Genomic DNA, 25,684 nt, shown 5'->3' with positions numbered 1-25,684 from the left:
TTGCTGATTCCCGTTTGTCTGCAGCTTTGTTCTCCCTTTCTCTCCCAGCCCCTTTAGCAGTGATGCTCGAGCTCCTCCATTCCTTCGGGAAGTGTTTAGCCTATGCTCAGTCTCAGTTCACTAATTCTGAAACACTCGGCCCTGTGAAACTTAATGCAGCAATGGAAATAAAACATTCACTGAGTGCTACGTGCAATCTTCCACTCCATATGTCCCCTCAATTCCCTCCAAATGTAGTGACGGTCTTCACCTACCAGTACACCACCCTGGTGTTACACAATGCAACCGTTTAGTTGGCCAGAGTGCAGAGCTGACTGCCTTTCAGAGTGCAATGGACACGATGACATTTCCACACACCCACTGTTGCACTAGTAAAGTCCAAGCGATGGTGCTGATACGTTGTACTAATGTAGAGTATTATGTTTCATGTGGATGAATGCTCCCCTTTTGTAGTTCAAGCTGGCAGAGTACTCCCATAGTACAGCATTGGTAGTCTTTAGTTTCTGTGAAATGATCCAAGAACTAGATTTAAATTGGGAGAAACATTACAAATTTTCTGAAAGTTCTGTTAAGAGCATACCAGCTGCTGTGAAAGCATCTAGTTGAAACTTCCCTCGAACCTGGCAGTACTGGCCTTCTGGATATCGAATACTAATCCATACTGCAGATATCAAACATACAGAGGCTAATCTGCCATGAAGGGTATTGATCTAGCCAGTGCATTATTTGAATTCTTTCTTGTTGGGCATTGAGCATTTTAAATATTTATAATTAGTAGTTTTTAATATACCATGAAAATATGACAGTAAACCTGGTCATAGTTGACACAGCATTTTCAGCACAGAAGCAATGCATATAGTTGTACTTCACATGAGCCTCCTCCCATATTTCTCCATCTAACCCCATCCTTTCTCCCTATTGTGATTATTTAGCTTCTCCTTAAACACAGCTACACTATTCACCTCACCTATTATTGTGGCAGAGAGTTCCACATTCTCACCACTTTGTGTAAAAGGGTGGGTTTCCTTTGGATGCTCCGGCGTTGTGTTTCAGATAAGCCTATACTAGTATATGCTTTTCTGTCCTCTAACCTGGCATTTGCACAGTGATAAGTTAAGTGCCAGGTACTCTCAATCACTGAAGATTTTTTGAGGACTATTCTGCTAGATTTTCCTGCCAGATTTTCCTGCCCTGCTCCTTTTCCTGATGGTACCAACTTTTAATACATTGTTCCACCTTGCCTGAATGAGTCAGCTTGACTTTCCACTCAGTTCTGTTCTTATCCAGTCCACCATGCTGAATTGGCACAGTGGTTAGCACTGCTGCCTCATAGCACCAGGGATCCGGGTTCGATTCCTGGCTTGGGTCACCGTCTGTGTGGAGTCTGCACGTTCTCCCCGTGTCTGCGTGAGTTTCCTCCGGGTGCTCCGGTTTCCTCCCACAGTCCAAGAGATGTGCTGGTTAGGGTGCATTGACCGTGCTAAATTCTCCCTCAGTGTACCCAAACAGGTGCCGGAGTGTGGCGACTAGGCGATTTTCACAGTAACTTCATTGCAGTGTTAATGTAAGCCTACTTGTGACACTGATAAATAAACCTAATAAACTTTTTAAAACAACTTAATTTTTCTTGAACATTGAATTATGTTAGTGCAGTGAGCCAAGTGCTATTAGTGCAGGTGAGTTGTTCTTTAGATGCTGGTGATGTTCCTTTCCAGTTTAGCTGCAGGCCGTTTCCTGATAAGTTCACTGTGCCAAGGAGCAATGCGATTGACACTAACATAACTCTTTGCTGTGTTGCATTGTGAAAAAATAAAAGAAACTCTCACACACGCAGCCCAACACTTAATTTGTGATTTACTATTTGTATAAAATATTGCAGAGCAGGTAAAACACCGCGGTTGTCACAGCATAAATTTCATCGGTGTTCAGATTTAAACATGCAATTTGGAGCAAATCCCAAGGTCTCTCCTAAAGACAGGTTCCGGAGAGATTGTTCTCCCCAGTCTCTCCAATAATTCAGCTCAAAACAGTGATGGAAAGCACCATCTGTCGCTTAGCAACCACCTGTAATCACAAAGGAAACCTTGCAAGATGTAAAGAATTTTTATAATTCCTTTCTGATCAAGAGAATCCCAGGTTCTCTCCAAAGATAAATTACATTAACACAAATCCGAATTATCTGTCAGCTTTTATCCTTATAAAGGACATTTTCTGCTTGTTTTTCTACAATGGCGCCTGCACTTTATTGTTCATTGGGGACACTGCCCCCTTGGGTATCCTGCCAAAGCAGTCAAGTTTCATGTGTATGCCTTCACACTGATTTTCAGCTGACTATTTCAAATTGAGCCAAACTGAACACATCACCACAAAACTTACATTGATATAGCACCTTTAATGTGGCAAAGCGTCCCACAATGCTTCACAGCGGAGAAAGGAGGCACTATTAGGATAGGTTACCAAAATAAAAGCAAAATGCTGCAGATATGGCAAATGTGAAATAAAATCAGGGGATGCGGGAAAAAAAACTCAGCAGGCCTGGCAACATCTGCGGAGAGAGAAACAGAGTTAATGTTTCGAGTGACTCTTCAGAGCTGAAGAGTGGTAGAAAAGTGATGGATTTTATGCTGTTGAAAAGAGGGGATGGAAATAGAAAATAGAAAGTCAGAGATCGGTGGGAGCTCGGGAGAAATTAAATGACAAAGATGTCATGGACGTGAGACGAAGGGAGTGGTTATGATGGTGTTAAAGATTAAGCTCATTGTGGCATAAAGGTCAGATCGCAGAATGTGTTAATAGCAGAACAAGCGTCAGCATTTTCCAAAAAGCAGGATAGGAAAGTATGATGCTACCCCCAAACACAGTTTCCCCTCCCCTGTCAGCATTCCAAATGGACCATTCCCTCCATGGCACACTGGTCCATTTCTCTATCACTCCCAACACCTCATCCCTTTCCCTCAGCACCTTTCCATGCAATCCCGGGAGGTGTAACACTTGCCCCTTTACCTCCTCCCTTCTTGTTATCCTAGGACCCAAACACTCCTTCCAGGTGAAGCACCGTTCCACTTGCCCTTCTTTCCATTTAATCTACTGTATTCGCTGCTCACATGAACGGGTGACCACTTTGTGGAGCACCCTTGTTCAGTCTGCAAGCATGAATGGCCCTGACCTTCCTGTTGCTTGCCATTCCAATTCACCACCTTTCTCTCATATTCAAATGTTTATCCTCAGCCTGCTACAATGTACCAGTGAAGCCCAATGAAAACTGGAGAATAGTCACCCTCTGAATAGGTACTTTGCAGCCTTCTGGACTTAACATTGAGTTCAACAACTTCAGACCATGAACTCTGACCATTTTCTTTTAACCCAGGGGCACAGATGCTAAGTGTTCTGGCTGAAGTATGTCAACTTGATATAGATCAAGAGTCAATCTTGGAACCTTTCTGGTTTGTCATGTCCAGTTCTGTGCTGCCTATTGCACTTGGCAATTGAGTCACCAGGAGATGTGTGGATGGGGGCGTTGGAATATGTATGTATTTGTGTATAGTACAGACTCTGTATAAGGCTTTGGAGCATGGGAAACTCTGGGCCAAGAGAACTGAGGGGCAATTCATTTTCTGCCAGTGTCAAAACAATGAAGTAGGAACAAGTAGTAGCCATGATGTGGAGATGCCGGCGTTCGACTGGGGTGGGCACAGTAAGAAGTCTCACAACACCAGGTTACAGTCCAACAAGTTTATTTGGAATCACGAGCTTTCGGAGCGCTGCTCCTTCATCAGGTGACTCACATGATTCCAAATGAACCTGTTGGACTTTAACTTGGTGTTGTGAGACTTCTTACTAGGACCAAGGAAGACCAGCAGTCAATACAAAGGGATATAGCAATGACTCTTATTAGCAAATAAATAAAAGGATGATCAGAGGGAGATTGGGATACACAAAGGGACTTGTAAATGAGAAACTGTTGGAGATGCTGAAGTACTTTGCCTTAGTTTTTAGAGGAAGTTGGAAATGGAATTGTAGGTATGTCTGAAGAGGATTTGGAAGAGCTACACTGGAGACAAGTATTCAAAAGAAAATAATTTGGATCACTAGGGCTGCAAGTAACTGAGTCTCTACATGATATCACACCCTGAATAGAGTAATGAACAAAGACTAATTGTTTTCTGATAAGGGTTTGAAAACGGGAATTGTCACTGGATAGCGGTAAGCTGTCCACTCGTGGTCAAGAATGGGGCAAAAGGGACAGATAACACTGGAAATTACCCAGTTAACCTCTGGTGGGTTGTGGGTAAACTTCTCAAGTCCATAGAATTAAACTAGTATATATTTTAAGATTTGCCTAATTGGGGACAATCAGCATGAATTTGTAAAGGGCAATCAGGCTATGCTTGATCGAATTGAATCACTTTAATTTATTGAAGAAATTGCAGTGCGTGGTAAAAATGAATGGGCTTTACATTTGATAGAATACCACATAAGAGATTTGTGCAAGTTACCAGGCCGGGAAAGGAAGACAAATTTATTTGGATAAAGATTATTAATGAAACTACTGCGTTATTTTACAACAATCTGCCAGCTTCAAAGTCACGTAGAATCATAGAATCTCTACATTGCAGAAGGAGGTCATTTGGCCCATTGAGTCTGCACCGACCACGATCCCACCCAGACGCTATCCCCGTAACCCCACATATCTACTCTGCTAGTCCCCCTGACACTAAGGGACAATTTTCCTTGGCCAATCAACCTAACCCGCACATCTTTGGAATGTGGGAGGAAACCGGAGCACCCGGAGGAAACCCACGCAGACACGGGGAGAATGTGCAGACTCCACACAGATAGTCACCCGAGGCCGGAATTGAACCCGGGTCCCTGGCTCTGTGAGGCAGCAGTGCTAACCACTGTGCCACCGTGCCGCCCTTTCTCACACTTGTCCTATGACTTTTTAAAAAGAAATTGAATTCAGATTCTCAAGTTGCCACAATGGGATTTGAACTTGTGCTCAGCTTTCTGTGTTCTGTTCCAGTAACATAACAACTGTGCTGCCATGTCCCTTATTGTAGAGGAAGCTTTACACTGTATAAAGCCTGTGCTGCACCTGCCCCCTGAGTTTTTGTTGGCACTGGGTGTCCGAAACAGGAACTCTTCTGTTCATCACCACAAGGATCTCACCCTGACGATTGCAAAATTCATCCAAAGAAGCTAAATTTCCTCTGTTTCCACTTGTTGCATTTTCCACCAGGAACCTGTGGATACTGATCCTGATCCCTTCCCAGTGATAGGGAGGCCAGTAGCTAAAACCAGCTATCACTGCACAGGCTGGATAACTAAGCTGGAATTTAGTTGGTCAGCTTGACTAGAGTTCCACATTGGGTAGCACACATGACCTTCCGGTAACCCAAGGTGGAAATTGGGTGTTTCTTGCCCATGACATTTGAGGACATGGATGTATGATGGTTTTCAAAGATCTCGTTTGGGGAGATGCACAGTGCTACATGACAGTATAATAATACTAACATGTTTGAGTATATGTGATCTTTGAGGAATATATATGAATGTATCTTTCCCTGTAAAAGAGTTGGTATCAAGTGGTTTGCTGCTGAAATGCTTCTCTGTAATGAATAGGTTGCTTTTTTATTCTATGCTTGCACACTTTAATTTTATTTTATCACTGCACTGATTTATTTCTCTTTTTCTTTATTTCCTGCACCAAGCATTCCTATCTGGACAGGGAAACGTCAATCATTTTGAGAAACATAGCTGGGAAACCTTCTCATTTGCTGACCAAGGTGAAGCGTATCTTCCAACCTGCATGTGATGAAACCCTGTAGGTAGAATGAGTAACCCTGTGACTTGTTACCAATCCCACACTCTTCGTTAATATTTATATACCCAGGAACACTTTTGGTTTCCCTTTTCCTCAACCCCCCCCCCCCCCCCCCCCTCCCCCTTGCAGTATACTGACCAAGCTGTTGGGACTGGTCATACTCAGCTTGTGTTACTGTGTCTCCTCCAGTAATTGGCTTGTTTGTTAACTCTTCCTGCTTGTGACCCACCCCCCTTTTCCCCTAATGATGAGTGAAAAGTACACTTTGTTTTGAGCTCTTTTGGTAATTTGTGCATTTCAGAAACTTGCTACTTAATCAGGTATCTGCATGAGAGCATGACGAGAGCTTGCATGCTATCCTTTGTCACCCTTTCAGTGCACTTCCTGGGTAACTCGGAAGAGGAGTTTTGCTCAGTTTTTGCAATCACTTCAGTCTTTGTTCTTGTCATTCTGCCGACCTGTTTTGAATTGTGTGCATGTTCGTTTACACTTCAAAATACTAAGAAAATGACAAGAAGCAGCATGTCCCAGAGTAAAATCAATACCCCATCAATATTTTGCTGCAGCGTTTGAGTTTAAAACCTGTTTAACTCACAGAAATGTTAACATTCACAGAAATATTCCGTGAAATTTATTGATGCTAGCAAATTAAGAGCACACGATTTAGCAAAGCTCCAACTTCTAGACATCCAGAAAGTTTTAAAGGATTGAGCACTGTACAGATATCAATCGTGCTGATTTGGTCTGCAATGAATTCTCCAACTCTCAAAACACAAAGACATGAAGTTGTATCAAAACTTCACGAATGGCCGTGAATAGCTATAAAGCACATGGAGTCCTGCCGAGCAAATATCTGAGAATTCCCAAATGTTTGCCAAAGTTACCCTCACACCAATATCCCATATGAAGATTGCCATTGCTCTGAAATGTGACCCCAATGGGACCTAGAACTACACACAATTAAACTCACTTATGTGATTGCACCATTCTATTGTGCCAGTTCTTGTTTAATGTGATTCCACTCATGAACTTATTCGTGGCAGGGCACCACAAGACAGATTTGGTGACGCAGGTTTTCATTGATTCAGAGTTTTAACTCCGAAGGTCTAGACCAGATGCTTCACTTCTTGTTTAAAATGCTGATGTGGTTTCCTTGTTGGCCTTTTTAGGGTATTTATTACCTGCTGTTGAACTGGGCCATATAGACCCAAAGACCTAGGTTTGATTCCCAATGTGTGATAATGTAACTGATCTCAGCTGAGGGACCGCTTCTGTTGGGGTCATCTGGACCAAGCAGATGAAGAGTCAGTCAGGTCTCCCATTCTTGCTGGAAGGTTTGTGTGTGGGGGAAGTTAGATGCCAAGACTGGGTGCATCTATAAGTCTGCCACTTGAGCCTCACCTGGTCATTTGGGGTGAGGTGCGAGAAGATGACCAGGCCCTGTGGACACCTGCAGCAGTACTCGTACAGCAAGACTTGGCTCATGGGGTTTGGAAAGCAGAATGGAGTAAATTAGATGAGGAAGTGAATTGAAGGCAAGAGATCCAGAGGAAATTCATCACGCCACGTTAAAAGAATCCATTATTTAATTTATTTCAAAAAAAACCTTTCTGTTCTCTTTTCGAATTTTGTACCATTTTCTCCTACTTCCTTAGGCTCCCTTCTCCCCTCCGCACCACCCACAAGCCATTCCTTAAGCAAGATGACAGTCAGCAACTTATTCCCAAGCATCTGCTGCGTATGCTCTTGAATCTGTTGCTAAAAGACAACTTGCATTGGTAAGTGGGCTCTGCTTTTCTTTCTCTCTTGCAGTAGTGTCCTTCCCTGTGCTGAGTGGCTCACTTGACTACCACATGAGCATCAATAGACCTAGAAACTATATTCAGACCCCAGAGTCATATTTAAAGCAACTAGGAATTCGTGTGAAAGCTCTAAGGACAGGCCTCCTGGGGACAACCTACCTATTTAGATCAGAGTAGTTAATAGATCTGGTCAGTAGAAACAACTGTGTCCTAAGCATCCTATCGAGCTAGTTATTGTCTTAACTAGAACTGGAACAATCCCATTATGTAGTCAGTTGATTAATTAGAATCATACAGTGCAGAAGAGGTCCTTCAGCTCATCGAGTCCACACTGACACGCAAGAAACACCTGAACTCCCACCTAACCCCATCTGCCAGCATTTGGCCCATAGCCCTGAATGTTCTGACATGCCAAGTGCTCATCCAGATACTTTTTAAAGGATGTGAGGCAACCCACCTCCAGGCAGTGCATTCCAGACCCTCACCACCCTGTGGGTAAAACGGTTTTTCCTTCCATCCCCCCCCAAACCTCCTGCCCCTCACCTTCAACCTATGTCCCCTCGTGACTGACCCTTCAACTAAGCGGAACAGCTGCTCCTTATCCACCCTGTCCATGTCCCTCATAATCTTGTACACCTCGATCAGGTCGCCCCTCAGTCTTCTCTGCTCCAAAGAAAACAACCCAAGCCTACCCTACCTCTCTTCATAACTTAAATGCTCCATCCCAGGCAGCATCCTGGTGAATCTCCTCTGCACCCTCTCCAGCGCAATCACATCTTTCCGTTAATGTGGCGACCAGAACTCTGCACATTACTCCAGCTGTGGCCTTACCAAAGTTCTATACAACTCCAACATGACTTCCCTGCTTTTATAACCTATGCCGCGATTGGAATAATAATAATTGGAATATATTATTAGTTTGTGGCAATAGAAATGGAACTTTATGGGGAGGTTTTTTCTACGTTTATGAAATGTGGGCATTGCTGCCAAGACCAGCATTTGTTGCCCATCCTTTAGAAGTACGTCATGAACAGCTTCCCTGAGCCATTGTAGACTATGTGGTGAAAGTGATTCCCACAGTGCTGTGAGGCAGAGTTCTAAGATTTTGACTTTGCAGTGATGAAGGTGGGATGATATGTTTCCAAGTCAGGATGGTGTGTGACCTGGAAGCTAATTGCAGGTGGTGGTGTTCCCATGCACGTGCTGCCCTTGTCCTTTTGGTTAGTAAAGGTCATGGGTTTGGAAGGTGCTGGCAATGAAGCCTTGGCCAATATACTGCAGTATACACATTTCAGCCATGGTGCTGATGGAAGGAATTGATATTTAAGGTGGTGGATGGGGTGCCAGTCAAGCGGGGATGCTTTGTCCTGGATGGTATCAAGCTTCTTAAGTGTTGTTGAAGCTGCATCATCCAGCTAAGCAGGGAGTATTCCATTGCATTGAGCCTTGTGTATGGTGGACAGGTTTTAGGGAGTCAGGAGGCATGTTACACGCAAGCTTCCCAGCTCTGAGCTGCTCTTGTAGCCACTGTAATTATGTGACTGGTCCAGTTCTGTTTTTGGTCAATGTTGACTCTGAATGGAAGGGGATTTGATGTTGATGATCCCGCTGAATGTCAGCAGGAGATGGTTATATTTTCTCCTGTTGGAGATTATTAATGCTCATTGTTTGGCACTGGTGTGGCACAAATGTTGCTTGCCACTTATCAACCGAGTGTAAATGCATGTGAGCACAGACTGCTACATTACCTGAGAGGTTTCAGGAATTGAGAACTGGATGCTGTGCAATGGTAAGTGAACATTTTGACATGGTTTTAATATTTTCTTGCTTTTCTAGTTTGAGTCCCATGCCTTTTTTTTTGAGCAGCTGTCAGATGTGTGAGAGGAGTCCTCCGGGACTCCCCTTTCCTTTTTTCCCTTCACCTTCCTGTGAGGAAGTGTTGACTGGCTGAGGTTGGGAGCTCAACACATGGAGAAGAATTGAAGAAAGTGCACAAATAGGTCAGTGGGGCTCTTCCCGTTTGTACATGAGGCTGGTCTTGTAGGACAGCCGGGTTTGTGTAATTCAACTCATTGACCTTGGATAGCAAAGAGGTAGGGGGTTAGCCATGGTAAATGCGCAGGGTTATGGGCATAAGGCAGAGATGAGGGCCTGAGTATGATGCTCTTTCGGAGAGTCACGCAGACTTGATGGGCTGAATGGCCTCTTTCTGCAATGTAAGAATTCTGTGTACTGGGTTTGACCATTCTGATTGCTCTTGGCCCCATATTGGTCACTTGGATGGGAAACCAGCGCCCATGATAATCTATATCATCAGGACTGGAACACCTTTCAGAGAACTGGAGAGGGACTGGTTAGGAATGCGCTGTGTGAGTCCTCCCTGCTCAGATATTTTCCCCATTCCCAAGCAGAGGCAACTTGATCAATTCCTGCAGCTTTTGCTTTGTTAAGCATGCTGGTCACCTTGCTGTCAGGGGACCAGCATTAAGTAGACAAATCTTATTATTTACTGCATCTCCAATCAAATGAGAATGTTGGTAACAGATTTGGGAAGGACATAGACAGATTGGTGAAACATGGCAGTTGAAATTTAGTACAGATGTGTGAAGTGATTCACTCTCATAGGAAGAATGAGGAGTAGCAAAGTAAACTAAATGATGCCATGTTATAAGAAGTGCAGAAACAGCAAGATCTGGGAGTTCACATAATACCTTGTTGAAGGTGGCCGGACCCTACTGGGGCCTGCCCGCTCGGCAGAGGTCAGCTGAGCCAGTATTGGGGCCTGCCCCCAGCTATGCACAATGCATGAATGTACAATGCCGTATAAGATCAGAGTTAAGTGTCTTGGGAAAGAAAGTGAGAGCAGCGCTTTGCATAGATTTTTCCTTTCTGTTCGCCCAGCAGGATGGTAACCGGACATCTGGGTTTTCTTGGCTGGGATTGATTCAGATTCTGTACACTATGTCTCCCGTTTGAAGCTAAATTTAAAGAGAAAATCGGATTATTTTAGATTTTGACGGTGCAGTTAGCTGTGTGTCTGCACCAGCTGTTTGACTTGTTAACATTTGCAGGTGGCTAGTTGTTGCGCTCCATGGGAAGAGCTCCATGCCAGATACATGCTGATTTGAGAACAGGCTGTCATTTTTCATGCAGACATTTCTGACCCTATCAGCTATCCTGTTGACAAGTTTAGATGCCTTGATTTACAACTCTGGCTCAGAAGTCAGCTCCATGATGTTTTAACCAAACCTTTCCAGGAACCACATTTCCCAATTACCGAGTCCAATTTTTTACCTTCGAACATGATCCAATTCAGAAAAGGGAGAGTAGATACTCCAGTGGGTTAGTTGAAGAAACCCATGAACTGTGTGAATGAAGTTAATTCTCATCTTGTGTTGGGTATATTGATCTCAGTACAGTTGTAAAAATTGGCCTGACAGTTTACCAACTCACTGTCCAATGACACTGTCTGGGGAGAGGGGATATAGAAACATAGAAGATAGGAGGAGGCCATTCAGCCCTTTGAGCCTGCTCCGCCATTCATCACTATCATGGCTGATTGTCCAACTCAATAGCCTAATCCTGCTTTCTTCCCATAACTTTGATCCCATTCGCCCCAAGTGCTATATCCAGCCGCCTCTTGAATACATTCAATGTTTTGGCATCAACTACTTCCTGTGGTCATAAATTCCACAGGCTCACCACTCTTTGGGTGAAGAAATGTCTCCTCATCTCTGTCCTGTATGGTCTACCCCGAATCCTCAGACTGTGACCCCTGGTTCTGGACTCCCCCACTATCGGGAACATCCTGCAGCTGATGAATAACAGGCTCAGTTGTGATGCACCCCATGGTCAAAGAGCTTTCTAATACGCATAACAAATGATATGGCAGAGTATTGGAGATTGATTGGTGCCAGCAAAACTGTACCTGAGCAAGAATCTGAGCCTTCAGAAGGAAAGGGGAGAAAATGACCAAACAAATTCACGGTGGGGGATTTTTGACCCATGATCTGTTTTTCGACAGACAATTTCTCTCAAGTGAACAGAAAATCAGAAATGCATCTTTTAAACATGACACACAAAATGTCATTGCATTCTGTTAACTGTTAGATTTTATATTTGTCTTAAATGATGGAAATGCATTTCCCCTTTCTCTTGCTGCTCAATCTCTCACCTGTTTCTTAAGCTCTTGTCTGGTCCTCCCTAGTGCAGCTGCCAGGTTGTCCCTTCAGGAGATATGCCTCAAGGGAAGAGAGAACCCCACCCTTTTATCCTTGCACATAACTAGCTAGCACGTGGTCAGGGAGACGCCACTTTCACTTTATGTCTTCAAAGGAAGACAGGCTGTGCTCTGTCGCATTTACAGATATGGAAAAGGATATCTATATTAAAACATTAGATTTCTGGTTCTGATTATCGGCTCAATATATGTAACTTGTTGACACACATCAATTAATTCCCTTTGAGCTTTGAAACTAGGACTCCCGAGAGGCCTCTGGTCTTTAGCAATCATGCACAGAAGTTGATGGTTTGCAAAATCAAAATTATAAAAGTCCCATTGTATTCCTAAGTGCCTGCACCTGCTGTGTTTGATGTCTTACTGGCGTGTGATGAATGAATGTCACCGATTTTGAGCCACATATAATGTAAAATTAAAAAGGGAGGTGGGGGGGAGGGAATTGATCATTTCTCTAAAAGCAGCAGTGTTAGCGCAGGGGCCTGCTGCTGAGGTGCTTTTTTGCTCTTTGCTTAATTAGGTTCTCAGCCAATCGCTCGGGCACTGTCATCACGCTAGCAACAGAGTCTTTTGTGGTGTGGAATTATGTTTATGATGGGTATATCCCTCAACTATCCCAGCTGTTGCTGTCAGTTGTGCACAACACAGCCCTGTTCAAACCCAATGCTTTGTGTTGTCAGGATATCACTTTGTGCCATACTGGAGCATGCAGGTAAACTGATATAATGTGTTTTAAAGCATTGTTTTCACGTTCGATTGTTTGAACTAAGAATGACAACTGAAACCAAGTTTACCTTTTCAATTTGCTCATTTGCCCCTTCTAAATATACGTTTCATTGCAGTTTTTTAAAAATGGGCATATTAAATCTTGCAATTGTTAAGTTGCTACTGCCTTGAATGCAATTGGATGTAAGCAGTCTGGCCCACAGCAAATGCTGTTTGTTCCATTGAGAGATTAGGTAAACAAAGGGAAGTTCTTTGCAAAATTCGAATGGTGGGATTTTTATTTCCTGGTTAATTTTAGTCCATAAACTGGAGGAAGGCTAAAGGCAGGTGTAGTGAAGGATATTTGAGGAAACTTTTCTTTAGTGACATCTAATCAAAGGTTCTGTGTGATAATACAAGACTTAGGGATGGGGTTTGAAATGTGCCTTGAGCTTACTGCGCAGTGCTGGTTGGTCCGAGGAAGCCGCTTTCTAGTGCTTTGTCTGTAAGGTGTATTCCCCTGGTTCATTATAGAGTCCCGATTCATCTTAATTTGCTCACTCTTTGTATCTGCAGGAGGAGCAGGCTGCCAGGCAGAAGGCAGAAAAAATAAGGGTGGCGTTGGAGAAGATCAAAGAGGCACAAATCAAAAAGGTAAGGGCTGGCAAGCAGCAAAGGAAAAACAGTTCAAGGTGCGAAAGATCACACAAGAACATGCCACTCAGCACCTGTGGAGCAATGTCCCAATGATTGGTCCACATCTGACTTTTTTATTTGTTCATGGGATGTGGGCATCGCTAGCTAGGTCAGCATTTATTGCCCTTGAGAAGGTGGTGATGAGCTACTTTCTTGAACCGCTGCAGTCCATGCGGTGGAGGCACCACCCCACAGTGATGTTAGGGAGGGGGTTCCAGGATTTTGATCCAGTGATGGCGAAAGAATGCCAATATTCGGGATGGTAGGTGGCTTGGAGGGGAACCTCCAGGTGGCTTGGAGGGGAACCTCCAGGTGGCTTGAAGGGGAACCTCCAGGTGCCTGTGTCCTAGATGGTAATGCCCTGGGTTTGGAAGGTGCTGTCGAAAGACCCTTGGCAGATTGGTGCAGTGCATCTTGTAGATGATACACATTCCTGCCACTGTGCGTCAGTGGTGGAGGGAGTCAATGTTTAAGATGGGGGGGATAGATGTGTCAGTAATAACAGGCTGCTTTGTCTTGGATGATGTTGAGGTTCCATGACCAGAACGATGCTGAATCCATGCTGCCTAAAGTGTAAGCAGCCTAAATCCAGCACCATGGAAACCAGCCCCTATTACAGAGCCATTGGAAAAAGAAAGATGTGATCTAAGCAGGGGCTTTTTCTCAGAGTGGCAGCACAAATGTGCCAATTCCCCATTCATACCACCAGGGTTCAGCCTGAAACACGTGTGAACTGAACTCTGGACAACATTTAACAGTTTTTAAAAAAAAGAAGTCTCCATAGCCCAAACTTTTCTCCCCCACTGTACAATCGTAGCAACTACAGTAGCAGGTACCAGGCCTGGTAGCCTGGGGATGGGAAGAGTTTTGGTGATTTCATCTGCAAGTCTACAGGCAACAGAAACACACTGGTGCTCCTGCTCCACTGCATGGGGTTTCAAATGGCAGTGTAGAGCATTGATTGACCATTCTGACAATATGAATTTATTCCATGCACGTTTGGATATAATTATCTGGCAAGTGACCCAACAGCAATGCATGTCCGTCATGCATCTTCAGATTTCTTATTTTTTCTATTTACTAGCACACAGGAGTCAAACATCCGGCCTCTGGGACCGTTTTAGCCACCTTTGCTGTAAGGCTTAAAATGTGACCCAAATCTCTGAGATATTTAGAAATCTTCAAACTTAAATCTGAAAAAATGGGTGGCACAGTGGTTAGCACTGCTGCCTCACAGTGCCAGGGACCAATGTTCAGTTCCAGCCTTAGGTGATTGTCTGTGTGGAGTTTGCACATTCTCCCTGTGTCTGCGTGGGTTTCCTCCGGGTGCCCAAGCTTCCTCTCACACTTCAAAGATGTGCTGGCTAGGTGGATTGGCCATGGTAAATTGCCCATTAGTGTCCAAAGATGTGTAAGTTAGGGGGATTGGCCATGCTAAATTGCTCCTTAGTGTCCAAAGATGTGCAGGTTAGATGGATTAGGCTAGGATGGGGAGGTGAGATGCTCTGTTGGGAGTCAGTACAGACTCAACAGTCTGGATGGCCTCTTTCTGCTCTGTAGGATTTCTGTGATTCAAAAGGATTCAGTGACTATGAAGGTGAGAAATGTAGTTAAACTTCCTGGAGATGCAGCTTGAAACTTTGTTGTATTTAACCCTTCTTTATTCTGCTCGATATAACATTGCAAGTTAACCAGTAAGTGTTTATTTCTATTTAAAAAGTGTGGCTGATTAGATATTAGGCTGCTGTTCTGAAAACAAGGTAAAATCCAAAATATGTTTGTAGTATTAGTGCCACTATAGTGCTGCAAGTTTTTCTTATGGGACCTTAGATCAGGAGAGCTGATAGATATTGATATTTTGTAGGTAATGAAGGTGCCTGATTAATTGTCTATCCTGTCCTTCTAGCTGGTGATACGGGTCCACATGTCTGATGAGAGCTCCAAGACAATGATGGTTGATGAAAGACAAACAGTCAGGCAGGTTCTGGACAATCTCATGGATAAGTCCCACTGTGGATTCAGCTCAGATTGGTCGCTGGTGGAGACAATCCCAGAACTTCAAATGGGTGAGTTGGTGAGACTGAACAGCCAGTTAAATGTCAGACACTGTAACCTGCTGGAACTCGTCTTCCGGGTTCGGTGCATTCAGAAAATATTTCCAGACCATCATGTTTTCTTTTGCCCTTTCCTCCTATGTTTGGTTGACCATTTCTGTAGACATGTTCATTGGTTCTGTCACCAGGCATCTTTGTTATGTTGCTGTCAATGTGCTACAAGAATTGGCACCGAGGCCAATACGTTTTGACATAGTCTGATGCTTTTCAATTAGTTACCATGAATTGCTAGGGCTGTTCTCTCTGGAGCGGAGGAGGTTGAGAGGCGACTTAATAGAGGTTTATAAGATGATGAGGGGGATAGATGGAGTGGACGTTTAGAGACTATTTCCTCGGGTGGACGAGAATTGAACACTGGTGCAAAAAACAAAATACTGCTGATGTTGGAGATCTGAAATAAAAACAGCAAACGCTGGAAATGCTCAGCAGTTAAGGTAGCAACTATGAAGAGAAACAGAGTTAATGTTTCAGCCCTGTGACCTTTCAACAAAGAACAGTACAGCACAGGAACAGGCCCTTCAGCCCACCAAGTCATGGTACGGTAGCACGGTGGTTAGCACTGCTGCCTCATAGCGCCAGGGACCTGGGTTCGATTCCCACCTCGGGTCACTGTCTGTGTGGAGTTTGCACGTTTTCCCCGTGTCTGGGTGGGTTTCCTCCGGGTGCTCTGCTTTCTTCCCACAGTCTGAAAGACGTGCTGGTTAGGTGCATTGACCCAAACAGGCGCAGGAGTGTGGCGACTCGGGGAATTTCACAGTAATTTCATTGCAGTGTTAATGTAAGCCTTGTGACTGATAAATAAACTTTACTTTAAGTCTGTGCCGACATGGATGCCTCTATAATCTAATATTTTCTTGCCTCTACATGGTCCATATCCCTCTATTCTCTGCCTGTTCATGTATCATCAATTTCAGTTGAATCCTGTCGCGCTCACTAGGATCTGAAGTGGATCTGGTCTGTTAGTACCTGGCAGGCGCTGATAAATCATTCTTCAACACTCTGGTGAAAATCGTTCCTGAAAGCTGCAGAGATGAAGTTAGCAGCTTATGGACAAACTGTCGAGGGTGATCGAAACTAACCAGGGAGCGGATTGTAGAATTATACTTTCTCCAGAACACTAACGTGAATCTAAATTGCTGAAAGCTACTTTTCATCAATCAGCAAGTGGCATGTCCAAACCAACACTTAACCATTGAAAACATTCTGTTTCTAATCGGTACAAACTGCAGAAGGACGCGATAGCCCAGAACGTAACTTTGCTGCCTATCAGCAAAATTTGATCTTTTCATTGGTTCTTTATCCAGCACGGTGGCACGGTGGTTAGCACTGCTGCCTCACAGCGCCAGGGACCCAGGTTCAATTCCCGGCTTGGGTCACTGTCTGTGAAGAGTCTGCACGTTCTCTGTGTCTTCGAGTGCTCCAGTTTCCTCCCACAGTCCGAAAGACGTGCTGGTTAGGTTGCATTGGCCATGCTAAGTTCTCCCTCAGTGTACCCGAACAGGCGCCGGAGTGTGGCGACTAGGGGATTTTCACAGTAACTTCATTGCAGTGTGACCAATAAATAAATAACTTTTACTTTTAATTTTCTTACTCATTGCTGCGCTTCCACAATTTTACAAATGCAGTTGTCCCCCCGCCTCACAATCCTCACGTTTTCTTTTAACTTCAGAGCGAATCTTTGAAGATCATGAAAATCTGGTGGAGAACTTGCTGAACTGGACCCGAGACAGTCAGAATAAACTCATGTTTACTGAACGCATTGAGAAATACGCACTTTTTAAAAATCCACAGGTATGTGAAGCTTCTGACACATGGTAGACCTCAGCAATGATGTAGAATTACTTCCTTATTTGCCATCCTCTGCAGGCCACTTGCACTTATTCTTCACTGGTGTCATTTTGACTGTCCTACATTATTTCCACACTGCGTACAACTGTCTTTAACCGTTTCATTTTATTGTAATGCAGGTTCCAAGTTGTGGACTGTAGGGATGTCAGTTCACATGACATCTACAAATCACACCGGTTTTGTGCTCTTACTTCACAAGATACAATATGATCTTTCATTGAATTGCTGCTTTATCACTCGTGGCTGGACAGTTTATATTACTTGATGGATTTAAAACCTGGATAAGTTCTATGCTCCCTTGCCTGGGGCATAGGAATGAGCAGTGAGAATTGAATATTAGAGTATAATGGAAGTTGTGACATATCGTAGTGGCCAGAACAAATAACTTGTCCAGTTGTTTAGGTTCTTGTCTCTCAAATCTTGTGCTCTGAGATTCAGAGTCCTAGACTAAATGTCAAGCATGCAGTAAGCATGAGTGCAGCATGCTTCATTCAGCTCCCTTGGTACAATGTCATTAATTTTAGAGTGTGTGTTGGTTTTTATTATTATTTAGTCAAAGCCAGCTTCATGGTTTTTCTGTTATTTTTGGGTTCCTCTGTAATGAGTTTGGGAGAGTATCGAATGTGTTTGTAGCAAACGTACTGCCAGAGCATAAACTACCTCCTATATAACATTAATTGGCAATCACCGTCAGGAGCCGAGGGATAGCTGATGTATGAAATGGAAATTTAATGCCATGTAGAAGGAATAAAACTCCACAACTAACCCCTGTTGTGCTGCCTGCACTGGGAGTGTTTGATGGGGACAGTTGGAGAGGGAACTTCACTCTGAATCTAACCCTACACTGTACCTGTCCTGGGAGACTTTGATGGTGACAGTGTAGAGGGAGCTTTACTCTGTATCTAACCCCATGCTGTCCCTGTCCTGGGAGTGTTTGATGGGGACAGTGTAGAGGGAGCTTTACTCTGTATCTAACCCCGTGCTGTCCCTGTCCTGGGAGTGTTTGATGGGGACAGTGTAGAGGGAGCTTTACTGATGATGCATGCTGCCAGATAATGGGAGAATGATGGGGATGGTGTGTTGGGGATGGCAGAGTAAGTACTTACAGTGGCGGGAAGAGTAATCAGCGATGTGCAACAAATGCTGCCTTACCAGCAACACCCATGTCTCATGAACGAATTTTTAAAAATGGCTATTAAGGCCATTGAAAAAAGCAGCAAAGCACTAGGGTTAAATACCTTTCGAACCTGGTTTGGACTACGCTTGGGCTGGAGGGGATTACTGAGATGAGGATAGTGAGGCCATGAAGGCGTTTGAAAACAAGGTGAGAATTATAAAATTGAGGCGTTGCTCGGACTGAGACTTGTTCCAGGATGCCGAGCAGTGGCTGAAGCTGTGATGTCCTGTCACTGGCTTTCCCAGAGCAGGTTTGAAAATAACAGCGTTATATGCAATAGGACAGAACGTCAGCTGAACTTGGACTCAGGACAGCAGCAAACAGTGAATCTCAGGGTTAATGTACAGATGTTTAAATGTATAATTAACTGCACTAATGGGTGTTATTTATAACAGAATTACCTGCTGGGGAAGAGAGAGAACTCCGAGATGGGAGACAGAAACAAGGAAGCATTACTCGAGGTAAGCAGAGATTCTGAATCACGGAGATAATTGAAGCTTGTTTGGTATCTAACAATCACTCAAACCTGACAGGGTGAAACCATAGTAGTGGAAGCAAATACGATAGTGACTTTTAAGGGGCGTCTTGACAAATACATGAATAGGATGGGAATAGACGGATATGGTCCCTGGAAGGGTAGGGGGTTTTAGTTCAGACGGGGAGCATGGTCGGTGCAGGCTTGGAGGGCCGAAGGGCTGTTCCTGTGCTGTAATTCTCTTTGTTCTCTGATGAAGCAGGGGACGGGGCTAGCCCATTGCACGGGGGGGTGTGCTGTAATGGTGGTTTGCCCAGGCTAAGGTAGAGTAAAGGGTCAGGGTAGCCAATGAGGTTAAACCGAGGCTTTACCTGATACAATTTTTCAAAGCCACCTCAGCCTTTTGGCCAAGGTGAAGCGTTAGATCAAACCCGGGTGTGGGTGCAATGCATCATCTTGTCAGCTTGGATCTTGTTTGTCCCTCATATGGAGACCATGAATTGGATTCAGTTTGAATTTGGTCTTTTGGATGGATTAAAGTCCCCAACTGTGGAAAAGAAAATGACTGGTCTTCCACAGTTCCGTGGTAGAAAATTCCAAAAAGATTCACAGCCCTTTAAGTGAAGGAATTTATCCTCATCACATCCCCAAATTCAGACCAGTTGTGTCAGTTATAAGTGAAAGAAGCAAACTTGTGAGGAAAATCAGTTGGATTTTGAAACCTACAAGAAAATAACTGAAAATATTTAAGTTTTTAATTCCAAGGTGGAATAAAATTCAGTTTCCATGGATGCAGTCCTCAAAAAGCAAGAGATTGCTTCAAATAAATTAATTCTGAACTTAATACAAGTATTGGAAATTAATTGTGGGTTAGCCTGCAGTGTGAGGGGTTAAAATTATCCTCTTGGGGTGCTGGTGCCAATACCAGCACAAAAAGCACGGTGGCACAGTGGTTAGCACTGCTGCCTCACAGGGCCAGGGACCCGGGTTCGTTTGAGTCACTGTCTGTGTGGAGTTTGCACGTTCTCCGGTGCTCCGGTTCCCTCCACAGTCCGAAAGATGTGCAGGTTAGGTGCATTGACTCAAACAGGCGCGGAGTGTGGCGACTAGGGGATTTTCACAGTAACTTCATTGCAGTGTTAATGTAAGGCCTACTTGTGACTAATAAATAAACTTTACTTTAAGAAGAGCAAAACCTCAAAGAGCCTTGTGTGCTTTAGTTTGCGGACATTTATTTGCTATTTTCTCAAACTGCTCCCACTATCAGTGGCAGATTTCTAACTTTCACTCCAGTGTTAAACAAGCTGTAAACGCCCTCTTCAGATGTAAGCCAAGTTTGGGAAGATAGCAACATTTATCACACAGCAGGGCGCTTGTCATTGCCCAAGTGGAGTGTTAAAGTGGGCCCCACTGCTGTACCGAATCCAGTCAGTACTATCGACTCAAGTTTATACAACGTCTATGTGTTCACTGTTCCATTGACTAACTTATACAATACTCTCCACCTCCTCCCCTGCACCCCGCCCTGGACCTTGGCACACTCTCTGGCTTGGCTGGGAATTTATTTAGTTGTGTTGCTGCTAAGTCAGGACGCTGCTCTGTATTTCAGGAATTAATTAAGTGAATCTGGCATTAATCAGCTGAGCGGTTTGGTTTATCATAGTTAACCTTGAACGTCAACATTTCTGCAGCCCAGATATTTAGCAATCAGCAAAGGATAAGTACTTGCATCAAAAATGTGATCAATGTGCATGCATCAAAGATAGCAGTTTAACCTAGAATCAGTGTATACTTGATGTTAACAGCAAAGAGTGGTGAAAATATCATGCTTGCATTCTATAATTCCAAACACTGGGCATGTTAGTAATGAAAAGCTAGTTAGGATTTCCTATGGTTCGTACGATATTTTTTATTTTTAAGCATTAAGAAATCTTTCTTGAGGAGAAAGGACTACCTTTCTGAAATGTCCCTCAGATTGGATTTTGCATTTACCCTAATTTCTCTTCTGCTCCCACCTTCTCTTTGAAGGCACTCTTGCAGTTTTGGCAGTCCTCAGGCTGAGTCTAGAAGGACAATCACCCAGTGTCTGTATGTCCAAGTTATCATAGAATCCCTACCTGCAGAAGAGGCCATTCGGCTTATCGAATATGCACCGACTCACTGACAGGGTATCTTACCCAGGCCCTCTTCCCTGCCCTATCCCTGTAACCCCACACATTTACCATGGCTAATCCATCTAACCAACACATCTTGGGCCACTAAAGGGCAATTTAGCATGGCCAATTCACCTAACCTGCACATTTTTTGGACTGTGGGAGGAAACCAGAGCATCCGGAGGAAACCCATGCAGACACAGGGAGAACGTGCAAACTCCACGCACTCCCGCAAGGCCAGAATTGAACCCGGGTCCCTGGCGCTGTGAGGTAGCGGTGTTAACCATTGAGCCACAGTGCCACCCTATTGAGCCTAAACCAGAACCCACTGTCACCCGTTCACCTCCTGTTCTAATGCAAGATCTCACTATTCACTGTTTCCCTTTCACCCCACTCCAGCCCAGAGACACCAAAGCCAAGTTCTAGCTAGCTAACTAACACTTTACACCCTCTACCCATGCCTGCATCTACTGATTCACATCAACAGCTGCTCTCAGTTAAAATCTAAAAAAAAATGAACCAGTCAACTTGCCATACCTTCCCTTTCTGCAGCAAACACCCATTCCGTGTGCCAACATGCTCACAATGTGTTCATGGTCTTCCCAGTGTTAATGCACACAGCCACTTTCCACCGGCATGCTACAAAGTATGTTATTGTTGGAAGGTTTTACAAAAGAGGCTTTCATTTGAGATCCCTATCTATATTGAGCTCAAATCTGTGAAAAATGTAATCATCTGCTTGGTGAATTATAAGTTTTAAAAATAGTTAAATAGTTATCCAAACAAAATACGTTAAAGAGGAAGTCCAAAGGTAGTGAAAAAAGGCCTAAAGATTGAGTTCCCAAACGGGTTGAACCTTACCTTTCTGGCAAGTTATAAGATCACCAGTTGGATGTTCAGGTATTCTGGAGCATTTCCACTTTAAACACTGGGGTTGTAACATTTGCCTGGCTGGCGTCTTGGCACTCTGTCCTATTGACAAATCAAGGTTCTTGGATATAGATATTTTAAAACTTTGCTGACAAAAGAGTTATTCTTCTTGGAGGGTGTTTCCCATTTAGACATCCGTAACACGCTCCCAGATTTTGCAGTGGTACAATTCAAGTGCTTGAGTGAAATATTACACTCTAAATCAGTGATAGACAACCTAGGCTAGTGAGTGGCCCTCCTTCATCGCAATGCACTGCAAGATTGAAATCGGACTTGTTCACTAACCAGGACCCCCATGAATAAGATTAAATACATTTAATACAAGCTGAATATTTTATAACTAGTTATAGAACATCTTTGATCATTCATATATTAGAACATAGAACATAGAAAGCCACAGCACAAACAGGCCCTTCGGCCCACAAGTTGCGCTGATCATATCCCTACCTCTAGGCCTATCTATAGCCCTCAATCCCATTAAATCCCATGTACTCATCCAGAAGTCTCTTAAAAGACCCCAACGAGTTTGCCTCCACCACCACCGACGTCAGCCGATTCCACTCACCCACCACCCTCTGAGTGAAAAACTTACCCCTGACATCTCCTCTGTACCTACCCCCCAGCACCTTAAACCTGTGTCCTCTCGTAGCAACCATTTCAGCCCTTGGAAATAGCCTCTGAGAGTCTACCCTATCCAGACCTCTCAACATCTTGTAAACCTCTATCAGGTCACCTCTCATCCTTTGTCTCTCCAGGGAGAAGAGACCAAGCTCCCTCAACCTATCCTCATAAGGCATGCCCCCCAATCCAGGCAACATCCTTGTAAATCTCCTCTGCACCCTTTCAATGGCTTCAACATCTTTCCTGTAATGAGGTGACCAGAACTGCGCGCAGTACTCCAAGTGGGGTCTAACCATAAGACCATAAGACCATAAGACATAGGAGCGGAAGTAAGGCCATTCGGCCCATCGAGTCCACTCCACCATTCAATCATGGTTGATTTCAACTCCATTTACCCGCTCTCTCCCCATAGCCCTTAATTCCTCGAGAAATCAAGAATTTATCAATTTCTGTCTTGAAGACGCTCAACGTCTCGGCCTCCACAGCCCTCTGTGGCAATGAATTCCACAGACCCACCACTCTCTGGCTGAAGAAATTTCTCCTCATCTCTGTTCTAAAGTGACTCCCTTTTATTCTAAGGCTGTGCCCCCGCGTCCTAGTCTCCCCTGTTAATGGAAACAACTTCCCTACGTCCATCCTATCTAAGCCGTTCATTATCTTGTAAGTTTCTATCAGATCTCCCCTCAACCTCCTAAACTCCAATGAATATAATCCCACGATCCTCAGACGTTCATCGTATGTCAGGCCTACCATTCCTGGGATCATCCGTGTGAATCTCCGCTGGACCCGCTCCAGTGCCAGTATGTCCTTCCTGAGGTGTGGGGCCCAAAATTGCTCACAGTACTCCAAATGGGGCCTAACCAGTGCTTTATAAAGCCTCAGAAGTACATCCCTGCTTTTGTATTCCAAGCCTCTTGAGATAAATGACAACATTACATTTGCTTTCTTAATTACGGACTCAACCTGCAAGTTTACCTTTAGAGAATCCTGGACTAGGACTCCCAAGTCCCTTTGCACTTTAGCATTATGAATTTTGTCACCGTTTAGAAAATAGTCCATGCCCCTATTCTTTTTTCCAAAGTGTACGACCTCGCACTTGCCCACGTTGAATTTCATCAGCCACTTCTTGGACCACTCTCCTAAACTGTCTAAATCTTTCTGCAGCCTCCCCACCTCCTCAATACTACCTGCCCCTCCACCTATCTTTGTATCATCGGCAAACTTGGCCAGAATGCTCCCAGTCCCGTCATCTAGATCGTTAATATATAAAGAGAACAGCTGTGGCCCCAACACTGAACCCTGCGGGACACCACTTGTCACCAGGGTCCTATAAAGCTGCAGCATTATCTCCCGACTCCTAAACTCAATCCCTCGATTAATGAAGGCTAGTACACCGTACGCCTTCTTGACCGCATCCTCCACCTGCGAGGCCGATTTAAGAGTCCTATGGACCCGGACCCCAAGGTCCTTCTGATCCTCTACACTGCTAAGAATGGTACCCTTCATATTATACTGCTGCTTCATCCCATTGGATCTGCCAAAATGGATCACTACACACTTATCCGGGTTGAAGTCCATCTGCCACTTCTCCGCCCAGTCTTGCATTCTATCTATGTCTCGCTGCAACTTCTGACATCCCTCCAAACTATCCACAACACCACCTACCTTGGTGTCGTCAGCAAACTTACCAACCCATCCCTCCACTTCCTCATCCAGGTCATTTATAAAAATGACAAACAGCAAGGGTCCCAGAACAGATCCCTGGGGCACTCCACTGGTCACTGACCTCCATGCAGAGAAAGACCCCTCCACAGCCACTCTCTGCCTTCTGCAGGCAAACCAGTTCTGGATCCACAAGGCAACAGCCCCTTGGATCCCATGCCCTCTCACTTTCTCAAGAAGTCTTGCATGGGGGACCTTATCGAACGCCTTGCTGAAGTCCATATAGACCACATCCACCGCTCTTCCTTCGTCAATGTGTTTGGTCACATTTTCAAAGAACTCAACCAGGCTCGTAAGGCACGACCTGCCCTTGACAAAGCCGTGCTGACTACTTTTGATCATACTAAACTTCTCTAGATGATCATAAATCCTGTCTCTCAGGATCCTCTCTATCAACTTACCAACCACTGAGGTTAGACTCACCGGTCGGTAATTTCCCGGGCTGTCCCTGTTCCCTTTCTTGAATATAGGGACCACATCTGCAATCCTCCAATCCTCCGGAACCTCTCCCGTCTCCATCGACGATGCAAAGATCATCGCCAAAGGCTCCGCAATCTCCTCCCTCGCCTCCCACAGTAACCTGGGGTACATCCCATCCGGTCCCGGCGACTTACCAACCTTGATGCCATTCAATAGTTCCAACACATCCTCTTTCTTTATGTCCACATGCTCGATCCTTTCTGTCCACCGCAAACCAGCAGTACAACCACCCAGATCCCTTTCCACCGTGAATACCGAGGTAAAGTATTCATTAAGCACCTCCGCCATTTCTAACGGTTCCGCACAAACTTTTCCCCCTTCACCTTTTAAGGGTCCTATGCCTTCACATCTCATCCTTTTACTCTTGACATATTTGTAGAAAGCCTTGGGATTCTCCTTAATCTTACCCGCCAAGGTCTTCTCATGACCCCTTCTCGCTCTCCTAATTTCCTTCTTAAGCTCCTTCCTACATCCCGTATACTCCTCTAAATCCTTAACACCTCCTAGCTCTCTGAACCTTCTGTACGCCTCTCTTTTCTTATTCACCAGGTTCATCACAACCTTCGTGCACCACGGTTCCCGTACCCTACCAACACCCCCCTGTCTCATCGGAACGTTGTCATGCAGAGCTCCAGACAAACATTCCTTGAAAATCCTCCACTTTCCTTCGGTACTTTTCCCCAAGAATGCCTCCTTCCAATTTACCCGTCTAATTTCCTCCCTGATGACACTGTATTTCCCTTTACTCCAGAGAAACACTTTCCTAGCCTGCCTGATCCTATCTCTTTCCAATGCTATCGTGAAGGAGATAGAATTATGATCGCTATCCCCAAGATGCTCACCCGCCGCGGGAGAGTGAGAACAGGAATCGGTGGAGAATGAATGCATGGCTGAGGGACT

The 25,684-nt window shown here is 44.5% G+C and overlaps 1 protein-coding gene across 4 annotated transcripts in view; it reads left to right on the top strand.

The window, feature by feature from the left end:
- Positions 1-25,684, top strand: part of LOC144503915 (ras-associated and pleckstrin homology domains-containing protein 1-like) — a 214,478-nt gene that overhangs the window by 145,507 nt on the left and 43,287 nt on the right. For 3 of the 4 annotated variants that reach the window (XM_078228987.1, XM_078228988.1, XM_078228986.1), the window contains exons 6-10: positions 5,712-5,786; positions 13,145-13,222; positions 15,171-15,330; positions 17,048-17,169; positions 18,799-18,864. In XM_078228987.1, the coding sequence (XP_078085113.1) occupies positions 5,712-5,786; positions 13,145-13,222; positions 15,171-15,330; positions 17,048-17,169; positions 18,799-18,864 (501 nt within the window). The remainder of the gene's footprint in view (positions 1-5,711; positions 5,787-13,144; positions 13,223-15,170; positions 15,331-17,047; positions 17,170-18,798; positions 18,865-25,684) is intronic. The other variant, XM_078228990.1, reaches the window with a different exon arrangement.

The sequence above is a fragment of the Mustelus asterias genome, chromosome 14 (genome assembly GCF_964213995.1).
Source record: "Mustelus asterias chromosome 14, sMusAst1.hap1.1, whole genome shotgun sequence".
Taxonomy (NCBI): Eukaryota; Metazoa; Chordata; class Chondrichthyes; order Carcharhiniformes; family Triakidae; genus Mustelus; species Mustelus asterias.
The sequence above is the reverse complement of the archived record's forward strand: the minus strand, read 5'-3'. Positions and strand labels throughout refer to the sequence as shown.